This window comes from Vidua chalybeata, chromosome 8 (genome assembly GCF_026979565.1).
Source record: "Vidua chalybeata isolate OUT-0048 chromosome 8, bVidCha1 merged haplotype, whole genome shotgun sequence".
Classification (NCBI taxonomy): Eukaryota; Metazoa; Chordata; class Aves; order Passeriformes; family Viduidae; genus Vidua; species Vidua chalybeata.
The window spans coordinates 33,723,027-33,749,301 of record NC_071537.1 but is presented as its reverse complement, the minus strand read 5'-3'; the positions used below and the strand labels follow the sequence as shown (position 1 = coordinate 33,749,301).

At 50.2% G+C, this 26,275-nt stretch overlaps 1 protein-coding gene across 1 annotated transcript in view; it reads right to left on the bottom strand.

Moving 5' to 3' along the window:
* CDH23 (cadherin related 23) overlaps nt 1-26,275 on the bottom strand; it is a 189,188-nt gene that overhangs the window by 97,115 nt on the left and 65,798 nt on the right. The window contains exons 7-9 of the mRNA XM_053949428.1: nt 10,544-10,738; nt 7,145-7,273; nt 543-621 (exon numbers count right to left, since the gene is read on the bottom strand). Coding sequence (XP_053805403.1) covers nt 543-621; nt 7,145-7,273; nt 10,544-10,738 — 403 coding nt within the window. The remainder of the gene's footprint in view (nt 1-542; nt 622-7,144; nt 7,274-10,543; nt 10,739-26,275) is intronic.

Here is a 26,275-nt window from a genome sequence, read left to right as displayed (position 1 = left end):
CCTCCATCCATTCATCCATCCATCCATCATCCATCATCCATCATCCATCCATCCCTCCATCCATCCATCCATCCATCCATCATCCATCCATCCATCCATCATCCATCATCCATCCATCCATCCATCCATCCATCCATCCATCCATCCATCCATCCATCCATCCATCATCCATCCATCCATCCATCCATCCATCCATCATCATCCATCCATCCCTCCATCCATCCATCCATCCATCCATCCATCCATCCATCCATCCATCATCCATCCATCCATCCATCCATCCCTCCATCATCCATCCATCATCCATCCATCCATCCATCCCTCCATCCATCCATCCATCCATCCATCATCCATCATCCATCCATCCATCCATCCATCCATCCATCATCCATCCATCCATCCATCATCCATCCATCCATCCATCCATCCATCCATCCATCCATCCATCCATCATCCATCCATCCATCCATCATCCATCCATCCATCCATCCATCCATCCATCCATCCCTGCTGGGGTCCCCTCGGTGCCCCCCAAGACTCACCCGAGACGATGGTGTAGCCGATGCCCCGGGGACGTCCCTTGTCCTGGTCGACGGCCGTTATCATCCTCACGGTGGTACCCTGGGGAGGGACAGGGGACAGGTGTCACAGCACTGCTGGGGCTCCCACAATGACCTGCACCTCACACCCTGGGCCAGCTGCTGAGGGACAACCTGTCCTAGGACGTGGCAGGTCATGGCGAAGTCCCACTGCCTGCCCCTGAAGCAGTTCAGGCTCAGTACTCATCGCTCTGGTGTGAGCTGCAGAACTTCGCTAAGCCACCCCAGGATGTAGCTGGGAATGCTGAGGGCATGACCAGCAGGAAACAATTCCCTTTCACCACCCACTGCAGTTTGGTCACTACACCAGTTTAATCTGCCACTGGCTTCCCAGTTTCAACCTGGCCTCTTCTCCCACTGTGTTGCTCAGATGAGGCACCCCAAGCAATAAGGGCTGCTCACACTGACCATTGGCAGCCAGCTGCACAAGCGAGTGAGCTGCAGAGATTTTATTTGAAACCCTTGAGGAGGAGGAGGAGGGCTGGACAGATGCTGAGAACCAGGGATTGCCCACAGGCAGGAGCTTCTGCAACTGCCAGCTCACCCACATCATCCTCCATCCTGCAGAATGCCCAGCAAAAAGATCCAAGACTCCCCCAAAACTGAGAAAAACAACATAAGAGGGACCCAAAATTCTTGTTTAGCTCTTGAAATAAAAATATCCTGCTCCATAAGTCAACTTCCCCCGCCGCAGTGCAGTGAGCCCCTGTGAATACCAACACATGCACATGCTCGTAATTAATGTAGTGTGAAAAAATTTACAACTCAGCTGTTCTTGTTTTCATTGGCTTATTAACAGTGGAGAAAGCAGCAAAATTTTTTTTTTCTTTCCCCCTCAAAGGAAATGTCAGCAGAGGCGTTTGCATATCTAACGAGGGAGCAGAGCGGGTTGGCAGCCTTGTGCTTGCCCTGCAATCCATCATTTGAAGGCCAAAGAGAAAGCTGAAGCATCACTGGTTGAAAGAAGGGACTCGCAGGACTTCCAGATCCGTGTCCCTGGGGGCTTGATGCTGCTGCTGGCCATAAAGAAGGCTCCCAGGGCCAGGCATGCTGCCTGTTCCCTGATCTCCGAGGGCATTTCAGTGGACTCCTTAAGTAAATCCATGTTATTAACCGAGAACATTAGCCATAAATCCCAGGTCACTGGCCTCTGAGCAGCACTCGGCTGGCGAGGCTCAGCAGCCACCCGGAGAGCCTCTAAATTACTGACAATAACTGTGCTTTCCCGAGAGCGCAGAGAGAGAAAATCCACTGCGAAAGTGGGGAAGGAGCAGGTGGGAAAGCAGAACAGGGGATGTGGAAAGGAGGGCAGGGCAAAGTGGAGGGAGAAAAAAGGGTGGTGCTCTTCAGTGTGCTCTGTCCCAACATGGTTTTGTTTAAATTATAATGTATTATACTTTATACTATACTATATATATATATGTATCTATGTTTTATATATTTTTTTATACTATACTATATATACGATACTATATATATTTATATACTATACTATATATATATAAATATATAATTTTATTCTATATATTTATATACTATACTATTTATATTTATGTATATTTATATATATTTTTATATATTATTGTATTATATAGTATATATAATAGCATAATTGTATTACATAGTGTATATAATAGTATATGGTATATAGTATATTGTTTATTGTAATAGTAATTAGTATATAGTATTATAGTATGTAGTATATAGGGTATAGTATATTGTATATTATATCTTGTACATTGTATCTTGTATATTGTAATAGTCATTATAATAGTATATAGAATATTGTATATAGTATATTGCATCTTGTATCTTGTATATAGTACATTGTATATTGTAATAGCAATTCTAGTATATAGTATATTGCATTTCATGCGTTACAATACATTCTGTATTGCATTATACATTACCCTCACATTCAGCAGAACCAAACTCGATGCAATCTTTAATCCCCCGTCCCCAGGGGGCAGGTAAGAGCCCCCTCCCCTCGCTGGCCCAGCGGGAGCTCCCCCGCGGGACGGGCAGTGGGTGCAGGCAGCGGGGCTGTGCGACAGCTCGCTCCCCACCCGCCGCACGGCTCGGCGGCGGCACGGAATGGGAATTGCCTCCTGCAGAGGGAAGGCAGGGCCCTGCGATGGCTGGGGAATGGCAATGGGCCGCTTTATCTGCAGGAGAAGCCCCTCCTGGAGGAGCCAAGGGGAAGGGCTGGAGGGAGAGATAAAAGGATGAGTGCGGATGTGGCAGCAGGGGAAGTTTGGGAGGGGTGGAGGAGGAATCCATCCGGATATCTCAGCGGCGTGTGCCAGAGAGATGCCCACGGGAAAGAAATTAGCCAGACATTTGATCACAGGAATGAGGGCTGTGAGGGCCCATGCTGAGGTTCACCCTCTGCCCTCTGCAGGCCCGTGATGATGATGATGATGATGATGATGATGATGATGATGATGACGATGATATCCTGCTGCTGGGTTTTGGCATTGGGGCTCCCCCCCTCCCCGTTCTCCTTGAAGCCTCCTGTGTGTCTCCTCCTGCTCCACAAGCACCTCCTGGGGATGAGCCACGTTTCACCAGTGTCCAAGAAACATGCGTTGGAGTCATGCTGGCTTCCCTACCACCCATGGATGTCATCTCCTGGAACCCTGGCAAGATCCTTCACATCCCACCTGGTTTCCGTCCAGACTCTGCCCACAAGTCTGGCAGACACCACTTCTTGGGGATGGACAAGCCCTTCCTGAGCAGCCACGGCGTTTGGGAGCAGCCTTGAACCTCCCAGGAAAGGGGCTGAAGAAGTGGCACAGGGCACAACCTGTGGCAAGACCCTGGAGCTCTTAGCAACTCCCAAATATCCCTGCCTTTCCTTTCAAAGCAAGTCACACCTCGCCCACCTAATGCAGACAGCAGTGGCTGCAAGGAGAGGGCTTGGCTGGTGGGTACAGAGAGAACAGAATAACTCTTCCCCTCTGGGGGAGGAGGAAGAAGGTTTAGAAAAGTAATAATCTGGGAAAGACTGTGCTTTAAAAAAGGCAAAGAAAATAAAGAATGGCACATTATCCAAACAAAATCTGAGGGTTTTTTGAAGAGGGGCAGGGGTAAATCAATCCTTTTTTAATAAAACCCTGAGCTTTTAATAAAGTGTTCACACTGATGGGCTGGAAATATTGTAAGAAAGAATTAACTCGGAGCTATTGAGACTCTAGGGCAAAACCAGCAGTGATTCTACATTATTTCTTCAACTCAAGGAGTTTCTGAGGAGGAGGGGGATGGTGCTGAAGAATTAAAACTGTTTTAATGATGTTTGACATATATCTGTACCTTTCCACTGCAAGGGAATACAAGTGCTGGTCTTGGGGCCGTGTGCCAGCGGGGTTTGGCCCCACTCTTGCCCTCACGTGGCTCCCTGTGGGATGAAGCACACGTTCACAGCCCTCAGCTTGTCTCCTGGAGAGTGGATTCCTCCCCTTGCACCCGCAAAGTGAAGCTGCAGCACTGCCTGCACCATGCACCAGCTGAGGTGCAGAAAAGCAGGGGCTCATCAGAACTACAGCAGCTCTGCAAGGGGAAAGGGCCCCTCTCCTCCAGCCCCTATCAGCTCGTCTGGAGGCCATGGAATCCCAGAACCTTTTAGGAAAAGCCTTCTGAGATCATCCAGTCCAACCATTCCCCCAGCACGGCCAAGGCCACCACTAACTCGTGTCCCCATCCACATTTAAAAGACATCCACATGTCTTTTAAATCCCTGCAGGGATGGTGATTCCACTGCTACCCCTGCAGCCTGTGGCAATGCTTGCACAGCCCTTCCTTTGCAGGACATTCAACATCAACCACTCCACCCCGTCTCCGGCTGCTGCGAGGACAGACACCCAAAAACCCTCTTGAGGATGAAAAACACACCTCAGAGCTTTGCTGCAGCTGCAGGCGCACTTGGGTGCCCTGGGAGAGATGCCTGAGCCATGCTGGGATGATAAACAACATCAAGAAAGAAGATCCAACACCTCCAGGGACAGCAGAGTCTCTCCCTGCTGTGTCCTCTTCCTCTGCCCGATAAGAAATTGCTTTCTTCTCAGTGTCACAATAAGCACCTGCCCAAAATGCTTCTCAATTATGCTCCCAGATCCCGGCCTGAGAGAAATAAGAACTACAACTGCACTTCTCTCCCCTCTCGTGCCCCTCCACCCCTCTTTCTTCTTCTTCTCTTACAGGATTAGGGACTTGAAAGGCGAAGCGCAGCCCAGCGTTGCAGCAGGAGGAGGGGAGGGGGTGAGCGCTTCAGAAAGCTGCCACGGCAAAAAAAATCCCATTTCTCACTTCTTAATTCCAGTCAATTCCAGTCAAAGGGCTGATAGAGATCTGTTTGTGGTAATTTGCTGCAGTTTATCCACTCTTTTCACCTTCTATCGGCTCTCTGCTGACGGGCTGGCTGACATGCTGTTACTCGAGTGAGGAAATTAAAATTTGGTGCAATAATCCCAAATAAGAAGGATTTTATTAGGTAATGTATACACTTTAGATGAGGTATTCTTCATGATACATTGATAGGGGAACACAGACATGCTGTGCACCACAGATAAAAAGAGGGAAGAGAGACAGGGAGCAGCGGATCCGTGGATTTAGGGCCGGGATGAGATGCCTTGAGCACATTTGGACCTGCTGAGCCACATGTCAGGCTAAACATCACCCAAAAATGCACCACAGCCTCTTGGTTTGACCTGCAAGCCTGGTTTTGGGTGAAAGCTGGCCAAGCCCAGACTCCCCACCCAAATGGGTGGTGATCATTTTGAAAACCAAGACATTCACTCTACACATGGCTCCACACAGGGGGTAGGGCAGAGCTGACGAGAAGATTTACACTGGGAGACAAAAAATGCACATAATTAATGGCTGGACTTGATGAACTTTGAGGTCTTTTCCAACCAAATGACTCTGTGTTAAAACACCAAGCTTCCCAAAGGAAATCACATCCTTGTTTCAGCAGTTGAATTTCTCCCAGGAAGGCTGGGAATTTGGGTCCAAACCAGAGGGTGACACCACTCAAAGCAGTCCCCACCTCCAGCAATCTTCCTCTTCACCATGCCTCTGGTGGCACCTATCCATCTCAGATACCTCAGCGCCTTTGGAGATGTTGCACGTGGCCAAGAGAAATTAAAATCTCTAAACCTGGTGGGAATTCCTTCCTCCTTTTCCTGTATCACCTTACACGGTGGTTATTTGCTGCTTTCCTGACTGTTCCATGGTGCATGTTGTGCATTGACACAAAGGGATCCTTCAGCCTTAATATATGTCATTATTTGGAAGATATTCCCTTTCCTGAATACCAGATCACTCCATGGAGGTGATGCAGTCTAGGATTTTTAATACTTATGGCACTTTCATTCCTCTAACTTCATTTAAAGCTTTTTTCTTCTAGTTAAGTGTGATCTCATTTGGGGGGTTTTATTTCCCTGCAGCTCACTCTGTCCATCCCAGAAATTCTCCTCAATACCAACAAAAGTTTTACCTTATGAGTAATTCATGAATAAGCTGGTTTTTTTGCTACCTCTGGGCCAGCAGACAGGTAATGTGCTGTGTCACCACAGGATTTGGGACAGTACAAGTCAGCCCTATTGATCCAGCACTCTCCATGTCCACTTTTGCCCCAAAGTGAATAGAAAGGCATAAATCGAAGCACACTGGAGCTCCCCCTCCCTCTGAACAGAGCCACCAGGCATTTGGGATCCAGAGCACCATACAAGTTATGGGGTGCACGTGTGGTGTGGGTGCCCACCCCCCATGCCATGATTTTAAGGCAGGTTTTTCCTTCCACACACAAAAATGTTTCCCCGTGGACAAAGTGATGGGATGCACAGCTGTGGATGCTGTGGAGAAGGGCTGGTGCTTGGATTAAAGCCCTTGGTGGGTCTCCAAAATGGTCTCCATTCCCTGGGTAGATTGCAAGGGCTCTACAACATTTCAGGGTGTACTTTTAATCCCGACTGGAAAGTACCAAAAATAGAAGAGACAAATTTCTCATTGGAAGTCCTAGCTGAGATTCCCTCTAGAAACAGCTCCCAAAGCCCAAGCTGCCCTCCATGCTCCCTGACATCTGTGGGGGGAAAAAAAACCCTCATCCCTGCTGTATTCAGAGACTGGGAGACGTTTTTCCACAAAGAGCGAGTTTGCTGACAAACCGAGTTTCAGAAGAACTAAAATGATTGGACCAATTTGGCAAAACCTGGGGGAAAAGACTCAAAGTGCTGAAATGGCTGATGATTCTGGCATTTTCAAAACTGCCTCATTTCAGGAACGTTTAGATTTTTTTCCTTCAAGTTCTCTATTGGAAATGGCATGCAGATAGACCGTGGGGAGGAGACAGGGTGACTGTCTGCTCCCAACAACACAAAGCCTTTGCAGAATTTCAGAACAAAACCCTTAAGAAAATATTTTATTTGGGGTCCAGGCTTCCTGAACCCCTGTGCTTAGGCTGCCTGTTTTAAAAAGGGGCTGAATGTTTTGGATGTGGCTGGAGGGGTGCTGTTTCAGAAGGAAACCCCACGGAGCACAGCCCTTACCGGAGGCGAGTTCTCGTAGATGTTCGTGCTGTAGGGCAGGTTGATGAAGATGGGGTCCATGTCCTGCACGTCTGTGATGATGACTGCCAGGTTGGCCAGAGTAGACAGGGGTTTGTTTTTATCTTGGTCCTTGAAAAAAGAAGGGGCAGGGAGGGGAGAGAAAGGATTTCTATCAGAAAAACAGAATTATTCAGCAGCATTAAGTCTCACGTGGTTGTAGCTGGGACAGGATTTCTGAATAGTGGAGGTAATCATCTCTTTTTCAAGCTACCTGCTGGAATTATTGTCCACTGCACCTCCCTCTAAGCTGAAATACAATATGCATTTCATTGCAGCATCAGCCCTTTCAAATGAAGCAAACACCAATTTAGTTTTCATCACATTTTGAGTGAAAATGCAGCAATGCTGCTCAACATCTACTTCAAAATGTAAATTCCTTCCTAATGCAGACACAGCCTAAGGTACCTCTACGCGGTCAGACCCAGGGGTGGGTGGCAGCAGCCTCTCTCATACCCACAGTGCTGATGCCTTAACAGAGCTGAAGAGGAGGCTCTGGGAGACCTCAGAGCCCCTTCCAGTGCCTAAAGGGGCTCCAAGAGAGCTGGAGAGGGACTTGGGACAAGGGCATGGAGGGACAGGACAAGGGGAAATGGCTTTAAACTGAAAGAAGTCAGGGTTAGATCATGTATTGGGAAGAAATTCCTGGCTGTCAGGGTGGTGAGTTCGCCCAGAGAAGCTGTGGCTGCCCCTTGATCCCTGGAAGTGTCCAAGGCCAGGCTGGATGGGGCTTGGAGCACCCTGGGATAGTGGAAGATGTCCCTCCCCATGGCAGGGGGTTGGACTAAATGGTCTTTAAATGTCCCTTCCCACCTGAACCATTCCATGATTCCCTGATCACCTCCCATCACATCCCACCAGGACAGAGCCTCGGGCTCTTTTCCAAGCATGACCCTCCTCCAGCAGCCAAAGCCACAGCAGTAGGCACTGCCATCAGCTTCTCCTGCTGCCACTGCTTTTCTTGCTGAAACCTTGTCCCCTGGGTGCTCAAAAGTGACCCCAAGGCCCCCAGCCCTTTGCTAGGGGCAGGAGCAAAGAGAGCACACGGAGGGAAGGGAATCAGTGTCTCCTTACCCCCAATCAGGCACTGTGCTGGAAGGTGACTACACACTCCTCCAAAGCAGCTCTGAGCAGAGGCAAAGACTGATTGCCAGAAGATTAATGTTAATTTAAACTCTATTCAACAACTCAGCTTGTGCATTATCCTCTTAACCTGCAGGGCTCAGTGTCTGTGGCCTGGGTGGATGCTTATTCTGACTCTGCTGTTAGTGCCATCAGGTGCAAGTCCTTTGTTTCTTCAGATAATGTTCCTTCCCCTCCCCTTCACCTCTTAAATTTTGTTTCAGGCATCACAGGTAGCACTGAAAAAACAAGCACGCTTCAAGTTTCCTCACTGGACCGTCCCTCCTGCTGTCCTTTCCAGCTTCTCCCTGCGCTCGCTGCCCTCATCCCTGGGATGGAACAACTCCTACCTTGCACCCATGCAGCCTGCAATCCCTGCAGCCACCCTGAACTCACCATCACCCCATTTCCCACTCTGGACCATGCAAACTGCTCGTCAGGCAGACAAAAATCTGCATTTGCTCTTCCAGCTCCTGCTACACTGGTGCAAGTCTCACATTTTTTTCCCGGCACAGCTTTGCCCTAGGGTTTCTCATCACTCTTCTTCAAGGAATTACTAGCACTGACCAAGGCAAGGAGATATTCCCACAGCTGCCACCCAGCCCAGTTCAGAGACAACATTTAAGTCCTCGGATTCCCTAAGCTGGAAATCACTGGATGCCAGGAGTGTATTGAGCATGCAACAGGCTACCCAGAGAAGCCGTGGCTGCCTCATCCCTGGAAGTGTTCAAGGCCAGGCTGGACAGGGCTTGGAGCAACCTGGGATAGTAGTGGAAGGTCTCCCTGCCCATGGCAGGGGTTGGGATGAACTGGGCTTTACAACCCCTTCCAACCCAAACCATTGTGGGATTCCATGAAGTGCGAGATACGCCCCCATTTTATCTCTGCTGGGATACAGGGCCAGACGGAGCTGGATGGACCAAGCTGACACCATTGCATCCTTAAAGAAATCAGAATCCTGGAAGAAAGCTACATTTCCATCAGGGACTGTGTTTGGTCCCACATTTTCCAACCTGCTAGACAGCTCAGTAACACATCCCAGGAAAGCGCGTCAGCGACAGACACTGGCAAGGAAGCAAAAAAAGGAGAGGCCCTCTTCGCACTGGAGTATTAAAATAAAATGAGGTATGTTTCAAAATAAGAAAAAAAAAACCCCAAACAACAAAAAACCGAGTTTCTGGAGCAAATTCCACAGGCTGGAACATGCAGGGCTTGGGCTGAAAGGCTGTGATGTTTGCCCTACAGTGTATGAGTGTCCGGGCCCGCCGCTCTGAAGAGAGAAGCACAGCCCTCCGTGTCCTCCTGACATTTGTGGTTCTGCATCAAGACAATGATCTTGATCAAATCACATGCTTCGAGAGCTCTAGCCAGCTGCCTGGAGGGGGCAGAGAGGGATTTCCCCCCCTCTCCTGAGTGCGGAGTTGGGCAGATGTATTGTAGGGCTGAATCTTACCTTCCTCTGCTGCGTGTGAGGTGGGGAAGGAGCCAGCATCCAGAGCTCCAGCCTGTGTGCTCCTTGACATTCTCCAGCTCTCTCTAGACTGAGCACCAGGGATTGAACACCCACTCACATGGGGCACGAATTTACCATTTCCCACCCCAAGGGTCCCCCCCACAGTGTGATGGCACTGACTGTAATTAAGACCCTGGTTTCTCCTCTGCCCACCAGAATTTTAACTCTTGATGTCTGAACTTAATACAGGTGAACCCACTTGTAATAAACCGCAGTGTCCAAGGAATGAGTTTGGAGGATTCAATATACCAAAGACATTCTTTGTTCAGAGGGTGGTGAGACGCTGGCACAGCTTGCCCAGGGAAGCTGTGGATGTAGCTCCACCCCTGGAAGTGTTCCAGGCCTGGCTGGATGGGGCTTGGGGCAACCTGGTCTAGCCCATGGCAGGGGGCTGGAATGGGATGGTCTTTCGGGTGCCTGACCCAAACCATTCTATGATTCTGTGAATGGTCTGTATGCCCTCTGCTGGGTTTCATCACCCAGGAGCTGGTTCCCTTCCTGCAGAAGCCCCTGACACGTGTGAGATGCTGCTGGAGAGGTGCAGCCGTTCCCCACAGAGACTTAAAACCACCCAGGGACTGCACTGCTGCAACGCCTTGCTAAGCAGAAAACACTGGATGTGCCCAAAAGCAGATTTTCCAGAGCAGGGCAATAACACAAACCCCAGACAACACCCGCAGGCCTGCAGCTGCCAGGGCAAGACTCACCGTGGCGTTCACCTGGAGCTGGTAGGCCTGAGTGACTTCGTAGTCCAGCTCCCGGATCACCGTCACGATGCCACGGCCGCTGTCGATGGCAAAGAAGTTGGAAGGGGGCTGGAAGGAGTAAAGCACGCTGCCTCCTGCCCCCTGGTCCGGGTCCGTGGCGTTCACGATGAAAATGGGAGTGCCCACGGGGGTGTTCTGGAGATAAGAGATAAATACCGGTAACACTGCGCGCTATTTTCACATCAAACATACACCAGCAATTTCCTTTTCCCACCAGGAGTGATATCCAGAGAGCCTGCAACTTCAGTCCTGTATTTCCAGGCATTTGTAAGTCACACAGCTCTATTCTTTATTACAGTATTGCAGGGCCTATAATAGTTGTTACACACTTATAATAATAGTTATACAGCTGTGGTCAAGGTGGCACTCTATCACAAACCCTTATTTTTTCCTAGACATCCCAACTTTCCAGAAAAATTGCTCTCTTTGCTGAAACTTGCTTTTTGCCCAAAGGCGCTTTTATTTTCGACGCCGACTCCCTCGCTGTTTTCACCACAAAGTATTAAATACAGGAGAGCTTTAAAAAATAAGGGAAAATTAAAAAAAAAAAAAGCATTAAATGCAACACAGAACTTCACATAAAAGTCAGTTGTAGTTTCCACAGCAACTACAACCTGGCCCGATTAACGCAGGCATGAACAGTTCCATCGTCATAAATCTGGAACTAATCTACATGCATAAAATATGCAGCTGAGTGCACAAAATCAGCAATGGCAAGTGCAGTTTGGCACTTCTTATTGTTTAACTTCACAGCGGGGAGAACAATTATCCATTTTTGGTGGAACAGCTGCATGTTCCTATGCAAATCTTAAAATGCATATTCTTGTCTCTCCCTAAAGGCACGAGCACAGACTGCCAGCTAAAAGGCTCTGCTGGGGCTCCAGGTACACACGGATCACGACAACTTGGGCATGTCCCTCTGCCTGTGACACCACCAAAAGGGTTGACAAGGAGCTAAACCTCAAAAGGGGACAGAGCAAAGGTCAGAAGTGAGACCTGACAGTGGCTGGGATAACAGGGATTATTCCTGAAAACCTCTCCCCATGTCTCTGTTTTATTGTTAACTCCTTTTGTATTTAATTGTTTGCCCTCAGCTTACAGAGAAGTATCCTGAAGTGCTGAGAGGATGGAAAGGAGGCTTGAGGAGAGGCAGAGTTTAGAAGATGGGGCGCTGCTTCCAAGAAAATCCTTGGCCAAAGCTGTGAAACAAACTGAGCCATTTTCAGGTTTTTTTGGGGACCACAGGGCTTGCAGTAAACCAAAGGTTGTTCCAGTCAACACTTCTAACTAGGAAATATAGGAAAACAGGGCCCCACACTCGGAATCTTATTTAACCAGCTTAACACTGGGTGATGGCACCAACAAAGAACCAGAGAACCCAAATTTTCCCAGTTAAGGCTCAGACCAGCAGAAATTTGCCCTCAAGGCAGGTGGCAGGATTTGGTACAACGGAGCAGGGAACCCTGAGCACACTTTGCAGCTCACACTGACGAATCCAGGCTCTGGACACTCATCCCATGCACATCCCTCATGCCCCTGCCCTTGTATCCAGGCATGTAGCATTGCAGGGACCCAAGCTCACCTCGGACTCCAGCAAAATTCCACTTCCCTTACATCAGTGTCACTTCTGCCAAGGTGTGAGAGGTTGCAGCTCCCACTTAGGTTTTCCATTTCCTTTCTTTTTTTTTTTTTTCCCTCCTCTAAATCAAGCTGCTCTAGAAAGCCTCGCAGGGCACGGCCTGAGGATTATTTTTTAAAGCACCTTCAAGTTTTTTGGTGATCAGCAGTCACAAAAGCATAAAAGATATAGCTGGAAGGGACCTCAGAAGAGAAACCTGGCCCCTGTGCTCCACCTAAATCATCCCCATCCTGAAAGGCTTCTAGCAGTGGAGACACCACATCCTCCCCAGCCCATCTGTCCCAGAATTTTGCTGCCCTTTGCCTTACAGCTGCTCATTTTCTGGAAGCTTAACCCAGCCCTGCCCTGCTGCCGTGTAAACCCTTGACTTTGTGACACACGCTCAGCACCTTAATCCTGGCTTGGGCATTTAAACTGCTCAGGAGCTAGGATTTTGTCAGCTGAGGGGTGTGCTGGGTGAAGAAGACCTTCATGGGCGGCTGTGGTGGGTGTTTGCTTTCCGAGCACTCCTGAAACACCTTCTCAGACAAGAGCAGAGCATCTCCCCAGCCCCTCTTTTGGGCCACCTGCCTGCCCCCAGCCATCACCACCAGGAGCAGCTCCAGAGCATCCCACAGCCCTCCTATTGCTGCTGCCAGGGCACTGCTCCCACCACCTCACTCCACATGCTCCAACAACTCAACTTCCTTCCCAGAGCCACCGGGGTACCAATGTCACAGCTCACGGCACTACAAATTAACCATTCCTAGGGAGGGGCAGAGCAGGAGCACGTTCAGGGCTGCACCGAAGGGTCTGGGCTATATTGCCCTGGGAATAGTAATATTCATAAGGATAAAGCTGGCCTTGATGAATATGTTTCCTCTCCTTTTTAAGTGCCCCTAGCCACTGCTTTTAACATGCAAATCCTCTCTGGTCACCCGTGATTACGGGGCTGCTCTCGGCTGGCTGTGAGAGAGGAGAGCTTGATTTCCCCCGCATTGTACTCCATACAATAGCCCCAAAGCAGGCTTTGAAGGCACTTCATCTCCTCGTCCTTCCAAAGGAGAAGCTGCCTGGAGGGGACACGGAGGTCACCAGCTTTGGTGCTGTCGGCTCCAGGCCCTGCAGACACCGCCGGGTGACTTCCATGGCGTTATCCTTGTTTTACAGCTTCTCTCACCAGCTCCCTTCCTTGGCCAGGACAGCAAGAGCCACACAAGCAGGGGATCAGTTCTGGACAAAGATCTGGCCCTGGGAATCAGTCATGAACATCAACACCAAAGCATCTGAGGGGCTGTGAGGGACCCCAGGGCCGGATCATGAGCGTGGGAGCAGGAGCAAAGCACAGCCCGAGTGAATTTAGGAGGGGAGCAGAAGGGCTTCCAGGCAGTAGGAGGAGTGTTACAGGAAGCAGAGCAGCATGGATACAGAGAGGGAAATCACTGATTCTGCCCAAAATGCACAGGTCAATGAGAATATTTCACTACCAAACACATCTCCTTATTCCCAACAGCACACAGGGGAGAGGATGCAGATTTGTAAGGAATGCTCTGGGTAATCTATCTTTTTTTCCACAGTTCAAGTTCAAGCAAAAAAAAAAAATTCCCCCAAACCAACAAAACCAGCTGCAGGGTGCAGACATCCCATGTCAACAGTCCTGCAGGCAAAAAGGTCTCATCAATGCTCATGCCCTGGCGGGCAGACAGGACTCAGGGGAATTTCAGGCCATCTGCCTTAAAAAGCATAAAAAGTATGTCTTTAAAATCCTCTTGCCATTTCTGGGTCAAACAGGCTCGAGCTATTTCTCAGCAGGAAGCTGGCATCTTTATTTCTCAGAACCTGTGGCCCATCATCTAAACAATGAGGCAAAACATCTGGATAAACAGAAGAGCCTGGGGCTTATGTTTGATGGTAAATACCGAGCAGGGGACACAAGCCAGGGAGATGCCTTTGGAAAGCCCCGTGCTGGACCATATTTCTGCTTCTTCAGCATTTATAGGTCCATTTATAGGACTTTTTTGCACATCCTTCATGGCTTTTCTTCATTAACAAAGACTAATTGTGGTTATGCTTATCTCACCAACAGGCAAAAATAACAAAATCCATAATTTTGTTTTGTCCAGGCAGACAACAGCCTACAGGTGCTCGTGGCAAACAGGTGAGCTTTCTACACGAGTCGCCAAATTCTGTCATTTTTTAAAGCTTTCGGCTCTCTGCAGCAGCCTGCAATGGAGGCTTCATTCACTACAGAAAAAAGAACTGGTGACAAAACTGTGTCATGTCATTAAATCTTTGTTACGACGGCAGCAGATGTGAGATTAAAAATAAACATGCAGACAGATGCAGCCTGTTGGGGGGGAGGAGAAGGGCAAACGGGAGTGGGACCTGCTCCCGACCTGTGTCCAGCACCCCATCCTTCACCTGGCCGCTCAGCAGGAGCAGCTCCAGCACCCAGGTTCCCCCCACAGCAGCTGCAGGAATTAAAGGGCTCTGGGGTGCTAAGTGGAGATGCCCTTTGTGCCTTCCTTATTTTGCAATAAACGAGTAAGAAAAGTTCAAACTGTTAAAAAAAAAGTATTGGTAGAAGTTTTTTTGGGGGGGGGGGGAGGAGGGTCTAAAAAGAAATACTGAACAGTAATGCAAGAGCCCCTAGCTCTTAATCATAAGGAGACTGCTCTGTTCCAGTGGATCCCCAGCAGCAAAGACAGGTTGGTGTTAAAATAAGGAACTAAACCCTAAAATCCCTGTTCAAACATGGAAGGATGTTGCTGCACATGGGGGAGGCAGAGGAGAGACCAAGACCTTGCCTCTCTCTGAGCAGTGCGGAGGTGTGAAATCACAAATAATCACAGGATCACAGAATGAGTCCGACCACAGCGGGTGTTCTGCTCCCACCTTCCTGCTCTAGCAGGACATGCCAGAGCACATGGCACAGGATTGTGTCCAGAGGGCTCTGGAGTACCCCCAGAGAGGGACACTCCACACCCTCTCTGGACAATCCGTTCCAGACTTGGTGACTGCCCAGGACAGTTCTTCTCATGTTCAGGTGGATCTTCCTGTGCATCAGTTTTTGCCTGTTGCCTCTTGTCCTGTTGCTGGGTCCCACAGCTCCGTCCTCCTGACATCCTCCCAGGAAGTTGTGCTTCCATCCCAAAGCTGTCATGGGATGGCCCAAGCACAGCCCACCACCACAAACATCTCCCCTGGGCTGTCACCTCCCGTGTGACCTCAGCATGAGTTACCAGACACAGATGTGCCCTGCCAACCCCGACAGCTGGGACACCAGAGCCTTATGTAACATTCTCTGCAAAAGGGCAATTAAGGCTGAAAAAGAGGTTACCAAAAAGGGACTTTTAAAAATATTTACACCTCACTCTCTGGCCACACCGGTAGTCTTTAACATCTTATCATGAACCCTATATGCATTATGTTATTACCCATATTATAACATGCATTGGCAATAAAATTTTGGGTGGATGCCGCTCCACCCACGACGTGGCAATACAAGGTAGGTGACAATCCAGGGGAGATGCCCTCTCTGGGGTCACAATGTGAGCAACCTGGGATAGAGGAGAGTGTCCCTACCCATAGCAGGGGGTTGGAGCTAGATGGCTTGAAGGGGCCTTGAAGGCCCCTTCCAACCCAAACCGTTCCATGATGTGTCCAACCAGGCAAGTTACATGGGCACAGCTGAACATGAGGGACGCCTGAAAAAAGCCAGGGCACCACCTCCTCCTGTCTGTTCCTCTCAAGCTGTGCCATGGGAGGTTTAGATTGAACAGCAGGAACATTTTTTTTTCATAGGAAGCGGGTGTGGTTTGACACTGGCCAAACACCAGGCACCCACGAAAGCCACTCACTCACCCTCCCCTGCCACAGCTGGGCAGAGAAGAGAAAAATTTAAACAAAGGGTTCATGAGTTATGGACTGTGAAAAAACACTCTAAGGGCAAAACAGGCTCAACTTAGAAGTAGAAAGTGAGTTTTTACTACCAAAATCAGAGGAGGATAATGAGAAGTAAAGCAAGTCCTTAGAAAACACCTTTTCTTTCCCCAACCCCTCCGTCTCTCCCACTGACAGCACAGGGAGCCAGGGAAAGGGGGTTTGGGTCAGTTCTTCTTCCACTACTCAAGGAGAGAAGTCCTTCCCCTGCCACACCATGCCACACAGACAGTTCTCTGTGAACTTCTCCAGTGTGGCTCCACTCTCACGAGCAGCAGTCCTCCCAAAACTGCTGCAGTCTGAGTCCCTCCCACGGGCACACAGTCTTCCCAAAACTGCTGTGCAGTCCTCCAAGGACAGGCTGCTCCAGCCTGGGAGCAGGGCCCTTCTCTCCACTGGGCCTCCCACTGGATCACAGCCTCCTCCAGGGATCCACTGCTCCAGTGTGGGCACCTCCCCCCCATGGATCCCTGCATCCCCCGTGGATGCCCAGGGGCTGTGGGTGGATCCCTGCATCCCCTGTGGATCCCCAGGGGCTGCGGGTGGATCCCTGCATCCCCCGTGGATCCTCACAGGCTGCAGGGGCACGGCTGCTTCACCATGGGGATCACCACGGCCTGCAGAGGAATCTCAGCTCCAGCGCCTGGAGCACCTTCTCCCCTCCTTCTCCACTGACCTTGGTGTCTCCGTGTTGTTCCACTCATGTGTTCTCTCTTCTCTGGCTGGAATGAACACTGTACCTCCAACTTTGTTTTGATTTCTTCTTAAATCTGTTATCAACATTTCTAATTGGCCCATTTTTGGCCAGCAGCACGCCCATCTTCAGAGCCATCAGGGGTTGGCTCTGCCAAATACGGTGGAAGCTTCCAGCAGCTTCTCACAGAAGCCACCTCTGTGGTCCCCTGCTACCAAAAACCAGCCCCTGCAAGCCCAACACAAAAAATTTGTCCAGCACTGGCAAAATGCTGGACAAGGAGGTGGTGGAATCAGTGCCCCTGGAGGGATTTAAAAGATGTGGCACCTGGGGACATGGCTGTGTAACCTGGCAGTGCTGGGTCAGTAGTTCAGGTTGATGATCTTAGAGGTCCTTTCCAACCCAAGTGATTCTTGTGAAAAGGCTCTCCTTTCACACAGGGGTAACAAAAAGCCCAGAAAAACCAGAAAGCAGGAAACCCAGCTTCCATCCTCTTTCCTGAGGCCCATGGCACCTGCTCCCACAGCATTAAGTCCCTCTGGCTGTCAGAGCGCTCGCCCTGCTCAGGGAGCAGGTTTGCACGGTGCCTTTGAGAGTCTCCCACCACAGCAAAACCATTTCACGGGCCACGGGCCACCAACACCCCAGACGTGCTTCGATGCACCAGTCTTGTCCAACTGGCCTGACGTCAGGAGCCACGTGGGCAAAGGGCTGAGAGGGGGAATATGGAGAGCTGACTTTTTTACAGCAGGGTCAGAGTGGGAGAGAAGCAAAGGTGGGAGATGAAGCAGAGGAGATGTGGGAGTTCATTCTCCAGATACTCCCTTCAATGCATCCACTTTTCCAACACACAGAGTGAGCAGCTGCGCGGCTCTGAGCTGCCGGCTGGGATTAAACCACAACAACCTTCTGACAAGAAGGCTGGGCACCAGAAATGTCTATTTTGGTGTATTTGGGGCTCATCCCTCCACGCCAGCTGCCCCTCTCCCGTGGCTGGCCATGTAGAGGACCTCCATCTGACCTCCCAGGGCAAAGTCACCCGGCAGAAGCTGGTGGGGATGATTAGGATGTCGATGCATGCTGTAGCCATGCAAATAAATGTGCAAAAACGGCAGGCAATCTGGCCGAGCAGCTGTCGGAAGGTCGGTGAGATGAGGCGACACAAACGGGCCGGGGGGCACACAGCGACGGGCACGGGGGCTCGAGCAGCAGGCAGCTCTGATCTCCTCCCTGCCACAGCCTCGCCAGCCCCACTCCTGCTTCCCCCTGGCCCCGCAGCAAGGCGGCAGCTGACCGCTCCCATCAGGAGATGCTTCGCTGCTCCGCGCTCCTGTTACAGCTCAGGTCAACCTATTACTCTTAAATAAATCCCTGCTGCCGCTCCTGGCGGCTCTCTTCCCTCTCTCTCCCTGCCTCTGCAGCGTGCAGTGGGGCGGATGAAAGGAGCTTTGCGCTCTGCAAAAGCCGGCTCACGCATCCCTGTGCTCCGGGCAAAGGCGCTCCCGCCGATCCCGAATCACTGCGGGCGGGAAGCAGGGCTCAGCGCCTCTTGCTGAAGGCAGGCGTGCTGTGCAACAGAGCTGACATGGATTCCAAGTATGCTCCTGATACACCTGGGACCCTGTCTCTCTCATCCGGGGCTGATTTAAGTCACCTGCTCCTGCCTGGGTCTCGTCTGCTGCAGGAAATAACTGCAGGAGCAGAGCCACAGCAAGCGCCAGCCCCTCTTGCAGCCCCTGCCGAGAGGAAAAAGCCAGCCCCGTGTTTTGGGTTCTGTCCCCATGCTCCATCCTGGGTTGCCAGACTGGGTTCCTCGCTCGCGTGCCAGCTCAGAACGCTCGCACAGATGCGCGCAGACTTCCAATTCCTGTGTTCTTAATTGCACTTTTAATTACATTTATTAATTGCATTACTGCTCGTCCGAGCCAGGCAATTTCCAACTTCTAAGTCTGATTTTAAAACCTGATAATTTCCCTTTCTACTTTTTTTTTTTTTTTTTTTTTTTGGTGGAAATCCACCCCACCTTTCAATCAGCTCTCATTAATATGTACCTCTTGTTGCTATCTCTATTAAGTGACCTCCCTCATTATTGGGTGACACTGGCAAACAGCCACCGCAGAGCTATAATTCAATTGAGGGGCTTTTGAAAACACCATAAACACAGCTGGAATGGATCCTTTATAGGAGCTGGAGAGGAATTAGCTGCTGGATAACCACACTCGGAGCTGAGAGCGCTCGTTCACGGCAGACGCGGCCCGGCCCAACGTACAAGGAAGGGACATCACAACCACCCAGCCCACAGCGGAACTTGCCATGCTGGCAGGACAGTAGCACTCAGCAGGCAGAGGACAAACAGCCACACAGAGCAGAAGATGCTCTGGTATCCCGTGGGATAAACCTGCTTGCTTTTTCCAGCCCAGAGATTCCCCCGTTGTTCCCCAAATATGAGCCTGCCCTCGCCAACGCGGTGGCTGATCCATGGCACAGCACCCCCAAGAGCTGGGGCTCCTGGTGGCACCAGTCACTTCTGCAGCACAGGTCGTGAGGGGAAAGACCAGGAGAGGAATCATGGAATCCTAAAATGGTTTGGTGGTTGGGTAGGGAAGGACCTTAAAGATCACCCACCTCCAACTCGCGAAGTCCAGCAGCTTCCCACTGCTTTGGGAGGGGCAGAAGAAAAGGGTGGTGATGCAATCACCGCTTCACTAACTCAGCATCCACAGCCAAATTTCATCACAAAAGCCACATTTCTCTCCCATTCTGCATCTCCAGCCTTCAAGGAGCAGGCAGGGCCAGGGCAAGGGCTGGGAGGCAGTCTGTGCTTCCCTCCTCGGCTGCTGGTAGGTCAGTCCCGGTTTTGGAGACAGCAGATGGGAAGCCAAGATGGTCTAACGAGACATTTGAAAGTCAGACACAAGTGCCAAGAATGCGAAAACCTGTCAGTCAGAGAGCCCCTTGCTTCAGCAGCATCACATTTCTCCTGCTGGTGTGATTTTCCTGCTGGAAAAGGGCGTTTGGAGCAATCTCCAAACTCCCTGCAAGGGCATCCACGGCAGATGGCCCGGCACCCCTTTGGCTCTCATCTTCCTGGAGATGGTGGGCATGGAGCAGGTGGATGCAGGTGGCCACAGTCAAGGTCTGCACTCCTGCAATGGCTGCTTTTGTTTCAGGAAGCAAAGGCAGGCGGATTACAGAATCCAGGGGGACTTTCCACCGTCCCTCCCCTCAACATAAAAATTCAGTAGCAAAGTCAAAGCACCAGAGTGATTTACCACTACCAGTGTGGGGTGAGACAAGAAATCCGTTTTCCAATTCCTGCTTGAGGGCTATGCCATAAACCCAACAGATCCTGTTTTTTTTTAATATCCTTTTTCTTTTTTTGCCTTTTTTTTTTTTGCAGTTGCCACTAACTTTCACTGTCTGGCACCCCATGGCAGCCCACCGGGTGATGCTTGGGATGGCAAATGACTTCCATTAAGGCAGAGCGTTCACACAATGCATTACAAATGAAACCCTAATGACAGGACACCGGCAGCACCGCTCCCACTTGATATTAATTGGGTGCCACTTCCTTTTAATGGTACATTAATTAATGCGGGATATCAACAGAAGTCCACGACACCCCCATTAATACAAATGAATTCATTATCATCGGTGTTACTACAAGAAATGACAAATAAATCTGTAACAGTGGGGCACTTCAAATAATAGCCACGAGTCATTAGGTATTGTCTTCATTTATACAACATACTGCAAATACATACATGGAATCTATGGATGCTTATCTAGCCACACGTCCCTCTCCATGCCTCCTCCCTGGCTCTCAAGCTGTCCTGAGCCACCTTGGAGGGCCACCAAGCTGGCCAAGAAGAACTGGGACTTGCTTTGTCACTGCACTGCCTTCTTACGATCTCTTCTTATCCCAGCACTTCTCACTATCCCCTTCTCTTGAATCTTCAAAAGACCCTCTGATCTAGCACGTGTAACCCTGGAAAGAGGATCACCTTTGTTTGCTCCATCTCTTGCGCTCCCATTTTAGCCAGGCCTGCTTTTCTACCTTATTTATTTATTTTACTGCTTATTTACCCGCTGTTCTGGTAGAGAAGCTAGAAGCACCTTTCCCAGCACAGAGCAGCCCACCTCTGACCATGGGAGGAGCGAGTAACATGTCCTCAGAAAACTGAGGGAAAAAACCCCACAACTCCCTTTGAAATCTGGGATTTGTAAGTCCCAAAGATCCATCAAAAAGAACCTCTGCAGCAGCCTGAGAGCAGGGACCCACCCTCAACACGAGTGAACACAAAATCCATACAGCTGTGCTGATTCAAAAAAATTACTTCCCTGTCTTCCCACGGATGGCTTCGTTAGCAGAGGAAGGATCGATACGGGTTCGGCTGGGGTCTCCTCATCGCGCTTTGCTCGTGCTGAGGCAGCAAACCGCGGCAGGAAGCGCTCCTGCCGGAGCCACGGCACGGGCACCACTGTCCCACGGGAGGTAACACCCCAATTCCCCTGTGTCCCACTGCCCCTGAGCTGCTCACGGGCACAGACAGCCTGGGACAGTGGAATGTGCAGGGAACAGCTTTTTGAAATACAATAGATGGAGGCTGACTCGGCCTTGAACCACAGGAAAACCCGGGCAGGAGCTAGGCCGAGCAAATTAGACACTTAATAAAGAGAGGGAAGCCAGCAACCCAAAGGAGGGTTTTATACCAAATGGGGAAAAAAAGTATGATGCTCACCTTTAAACTGAAAGAGGAGAGATTTAGGTTAGATGTGAGAAAGAGATTCTTTACTCAGAGGGAGGTGAGGCCCTGGCACAGGGTGCCCAGAGAAGCTGTGGCTGCCTCTGGATCTCTGGAAGTGTTCAAATCCAGGTTGGACAGGATTGGAGCACCCTGGGATAGTTGAAGGGGTCCCTACCCATGGCAGGGGGGTGGAATTAGATGAGCTTTAAGGTCCTTTCCCATCCAAACCATTAGAAGATTCCTGGTGTTTCTGGGTGTCTTGCATTGAGACATTTAGGAAATAGGATAGAAAAGGGAAACATTAGTTTTAACGTGATGGTGTATCTAAGCCACGTCCAACCTGATTTATTTTGTGGGTCTACTCGATGAGCTGAGCTTTTGCTAAGTGCCATTAGGAATTGGGTGTTTGTGCTGTGATTTAACCCACGAGGGGAGCAGCCCTGGGCCTGTCCCTCGCTGAGATGGGCTCTACCCTCTGCACCTCACCTGTCTGCACTGCCCCGGCAGCTTGAGAGGTCTCCTCACCTCCTGCTCAGGCTGTTCTCAGGGATTTAGAAGCACAGGGAAGAATTTCTTCCTAATATCTAACCCAAACCTACTCTCTGTCAATGTGAAGCCAGTCGTCAGCATTAACTTGATAACCCCCTCTGAAAACCTGACCTCTCCTTCAAACTGCCCCGTAACCATGGTCTGGGGAAGGATGGCAGCAAAAACTTCTAAAAACGTTTTTTTTTTTTTTTTCTGCAATTGCATGTGTCTGCCCGAAGTCTCATAACCTCTGTGTTGAGGCAAACAATTTTCCCCTCTAATTTCTCCTTGCGTTGTCAAAGGAACCAGCCTTTAGAATCCAGCCCAAAGAATTGGCCAAGCACACTGAGAAGTCACATCAGAAGAAGAGTCAAAGCAATCTACTGGTGACACCAGTTATGTCAAGCAGATTTTAAAAATACGTTAAGTGGTTTTTAAAAAGACCTGGTGTTTCACGACAATAGCGCTCGGCTGGTGTGTTGGGGTTTGTTTTAACTGGGAACATCACAAGATCCAAGGCAATGGGGTCCTAAAAGCTCACCACAACATCTCCTGCAGGGATAATGCTGCAGGAAAAGGCTTAGAAAACACATTTCAGCACAGGACATCTGTGTTAAAAAGCAGGAACAAGGTGGGAAAGGAGAAGGAGAGAGAAAACAAACCAGAAAGAAAAAACCTGCACTTTTGTCCTTTTCTAGAAACAGAGAGATGACTCCATCCTTCCCTCTCTCAGTTCACCACATCTTCTTGCAAGCAGCAGAGGAGGTCCCAGCTCTGCCAGCATCTTTGCCAGGCCCGAGGAGGTAACGTGAGTGGGGGAAAAGACCCCAAACCCAGACAGACCCAAGCCCACATAACCCTGGCTAAACCTTCCTTGCTGAAACCATTCCCTTCGAGGCACTGTCTTCAGTCCCAGCCTTTTCCTGAGTGCTGACATCCCCCCACCAGGATCAGACTGAGTCTTATCACCTGTGGCTGTGGCTGAGGAGCAGGAGAGAGTCAGGATCATTTGCCAGGGCAGGGAAAAACTAACCCTGCATTCCCCCCCGCTCCCAGCCCTCCTGCCAGGCTCCTGCTCCCCTTCCCGTGCTGATTGGAGCAGCTCATCCTTCTGCTGATTGCAGCTGATGGTCCTGCCTGGGTTTTGCCCTTCCAGACCAGACCCTCAATTATCAAGGGTCTGGTTTTTATAAAAGGTTTGGGTTTTTAACTGTGTTTTTTTTTGTTTTTTTTTTTTTTCCCTAGTTCAGCTAGCGAGTTTATTTTTGCTTGTGCTCTTTCCTGCCCTGTCTGGATGTGCTGATGGATTTTGGGGCTTGCCAGAATCCAGCAAAACCAGGCTCTCTGGGTAGTATTAACTTCTAACCCCCGTGTAAAAATAGCTGCAATAAAGCAGAGTGAATAATATCAGCTTCACCTAATGTAACTTTGATTAAAAAGTGCTGCCCTCTTCATCACTCCTGGGTGGTAACTCCAGAGAAATGTCCTTCCCGAGGGATGGAAAGCCAGCAAGGTCTGGGGAGAGAACATCCAGTACCACACAGGCACATTCCAGGGCTGCTGCTGAGCCTCACAGGGAAGGTGGAGGCACCAAACTCAGAGGAAAAGACAACAAAACAGGGGGGAAGAGGCAGATTCCTGCCCATCTGGGTAGCAAGGCAGCCCAGTTGGTATCCCACAGTCTGTGTTAGGCCGTGGAAATCGCCGCGCTGTCGTTTTCACGCAGCAATTACCTGCTCCTGACTCCTTTCATCCCCAGTCCTTCCCCGGAGCTCTGAACTCTGCATTGACAAAACACCCTCCGAGACAGACGGGGTCGGGGTTTGGGAAGGAGGCTCACACAACAAAAACTTTGGGGAGAGTTTCCCTGCGCTGTGATTGTCTCAAAGGTGCTCAGCCGCTTTTTGGGGGGGGGTTTGACCCTTCCAACTTAAATCCAGCTGCAGGACCAAACCACCGAGGCCCATGGCACAAAAGCCCTTTGCTCAGATGCAAGAACTCCCACGTATTTAATTATTCTCCTCTTCACTCCTGCTGCCGGCAGACTGTGTCAGGAGCTGTTTTGTTACAGCGTGCAGGAGGAGGCAGGAAAGGTTTTAATTTCACGCCATGCACCAGGCGCTGCAATTTTGGCCACTGTTTGTTATCTGACTTCTGGCCCTATCTCTGGTCCCGGCGCTCTCAGGCGGCCGCGGCCAGTTGGCTTTTTAATTTATTCTCTGCTAGAATGGGGATTCTGCTCAAGTGAGAGCCCTCACTGCCCAGGAATGCTGCTTTAATAACAAAATGCCTTCGAGTTTGGAGGTGCGACTCTGTGCCAAGCTCGGTGCCACTCCTGAGGGGCTGCAGCTCCTGTGCCACAGCAGGCAGGGCTGGAGGAAACCTTACTGCTGCAAATCCTCCCGTCCTTCAACTTCTGTTCACCCAGAAAGAAAAGAAAAAAATCACCTAAAATGGGATTAAAACAAATTCCCAAATCTGCCCCTCCTCAGATGGGTGAACCATAACCCCAAATCAAAGGACGACCTTCTGGAGAGTGAGAGGAGTCCTAGGATGGTTTAGGTTGGAAAGGACCTTAAAGACCATCTCATTCCAAGCCCCTGCCATAAGCAGGAACATTTCCACTAGCCCAGGGTGCTCCAAGCCCCTATGGACACTTCCAGGGATCCAGGGGCAGCCACAGCTTCTCCGGGCCCCCTCTGCCAGGGCCTCACACCCTCCCAGGGGAGAATTTTTTTCCAGTATCCCACCCCATCTAGCCCTGCCCTATAGCAGCCTGAAGCCATTCCCTCTTGCCCCTGTCAAAAGCCCCTCTAGGTACTGGAAGGAGCCCATTCCCCAGCAGAGGATTGAGGATGACTTGGAAAACAGCTGCCCTCATCTCTCCAGGCTAATCCTTTACCCAGAAGCCAGGTGAAGAATTTCCTAGGTTTTTTGGCACAAGCATACAAGCGAGGCATGAAGTCCCATTTGCAGGCTGGGAAGCCATGGCATTCCTCTTGTGTTGGATGTCCAAAAACCTGTCTGAGCACCTTTGAGACAATCACAGCGCAGGGAATCTCTCCCCAAAGTTTTTGTTGTGTGAGCCTCCTTCCCAAACCCCGACCCCGTCTGTCTCGCAGGGTGGTTTGTCAATGCAGAGTTCAGAGCTCCGGGGAAGGACTGGGGATGAAAGGAGTCAGGAGCAGGTAATTGCTGCGTGAAAACGACAGCGCGGCGATTTCCACGGCCTAACACAGACTGTGGAATACCAAGAGGCAGCCGACAGAGGAGAATCAATACCTCCCAAGAGGTGGGATTATTAGGGAGAGAAAGGTGCTTGAAAGATCCATAAGTGCCTGATGAGTGACTATTTCCAAACCACTGCTGGCTGAATGAGAATTGCCTTCGGACAGATGCCAGGGTGTGCCTTCAGCCTGGGGATGCTGTAAGAGGCCGTCTGAAGCCCCCCTTATTCTCCTTTGCCTTCCAAATGCCACGAGGAGAAACCCCTTCCCCCACTGCAGTTCTGGCTTGGAGGAGATGGCAGTGCAGGTGCAACTGCTGTACCATTACATTAGCTGTTCTGAACCAGGCCTGGCAAGAACTTGGCAAGGAGTTGGCAAAGAATTGGAAAAGACCTGGCATGGACCCAGCAAGGAACAGCCTGCTGCATATTTGCTCACTTTTCACCCTTAAGCCAAATGAACTTCTGGGGTGACTCTAGTGGTCTCTCACTGAAGACCCCTCATCTGCCTCGTTACCACCATGAAGATGGAGACCGAAAAACCCTCCTCCCAAGGGCTGAGACTGAGACCCCTACCACAGGGAGTGGGGAAGAGGATGGTGTGACCACTAATCACATGACCCGTTCTTCAGTGATTCCAATGGAATTATTCTTCATTGTGTTCGTCCTGCCTTGGTGGTTTCAGTGGACTACTCATGTGTTCTTCTGCAGCAATCACAACAGACTCTCATTGTCCTGCCTGTTCCCCCCTCTTTCCTCTGTGGACTATAACTGGACCCCTGAGTTCACCAGAACTTCGGAGACTCCCCCGACACGACAGACGGATCCCCATCGTCCGGAGCACTGAGGATCTCGCCTGTGTTGGTAGCTATTCCCATCCCCTCTTCTCTCTCTCTCTATTCTTCTATCTCCTTTC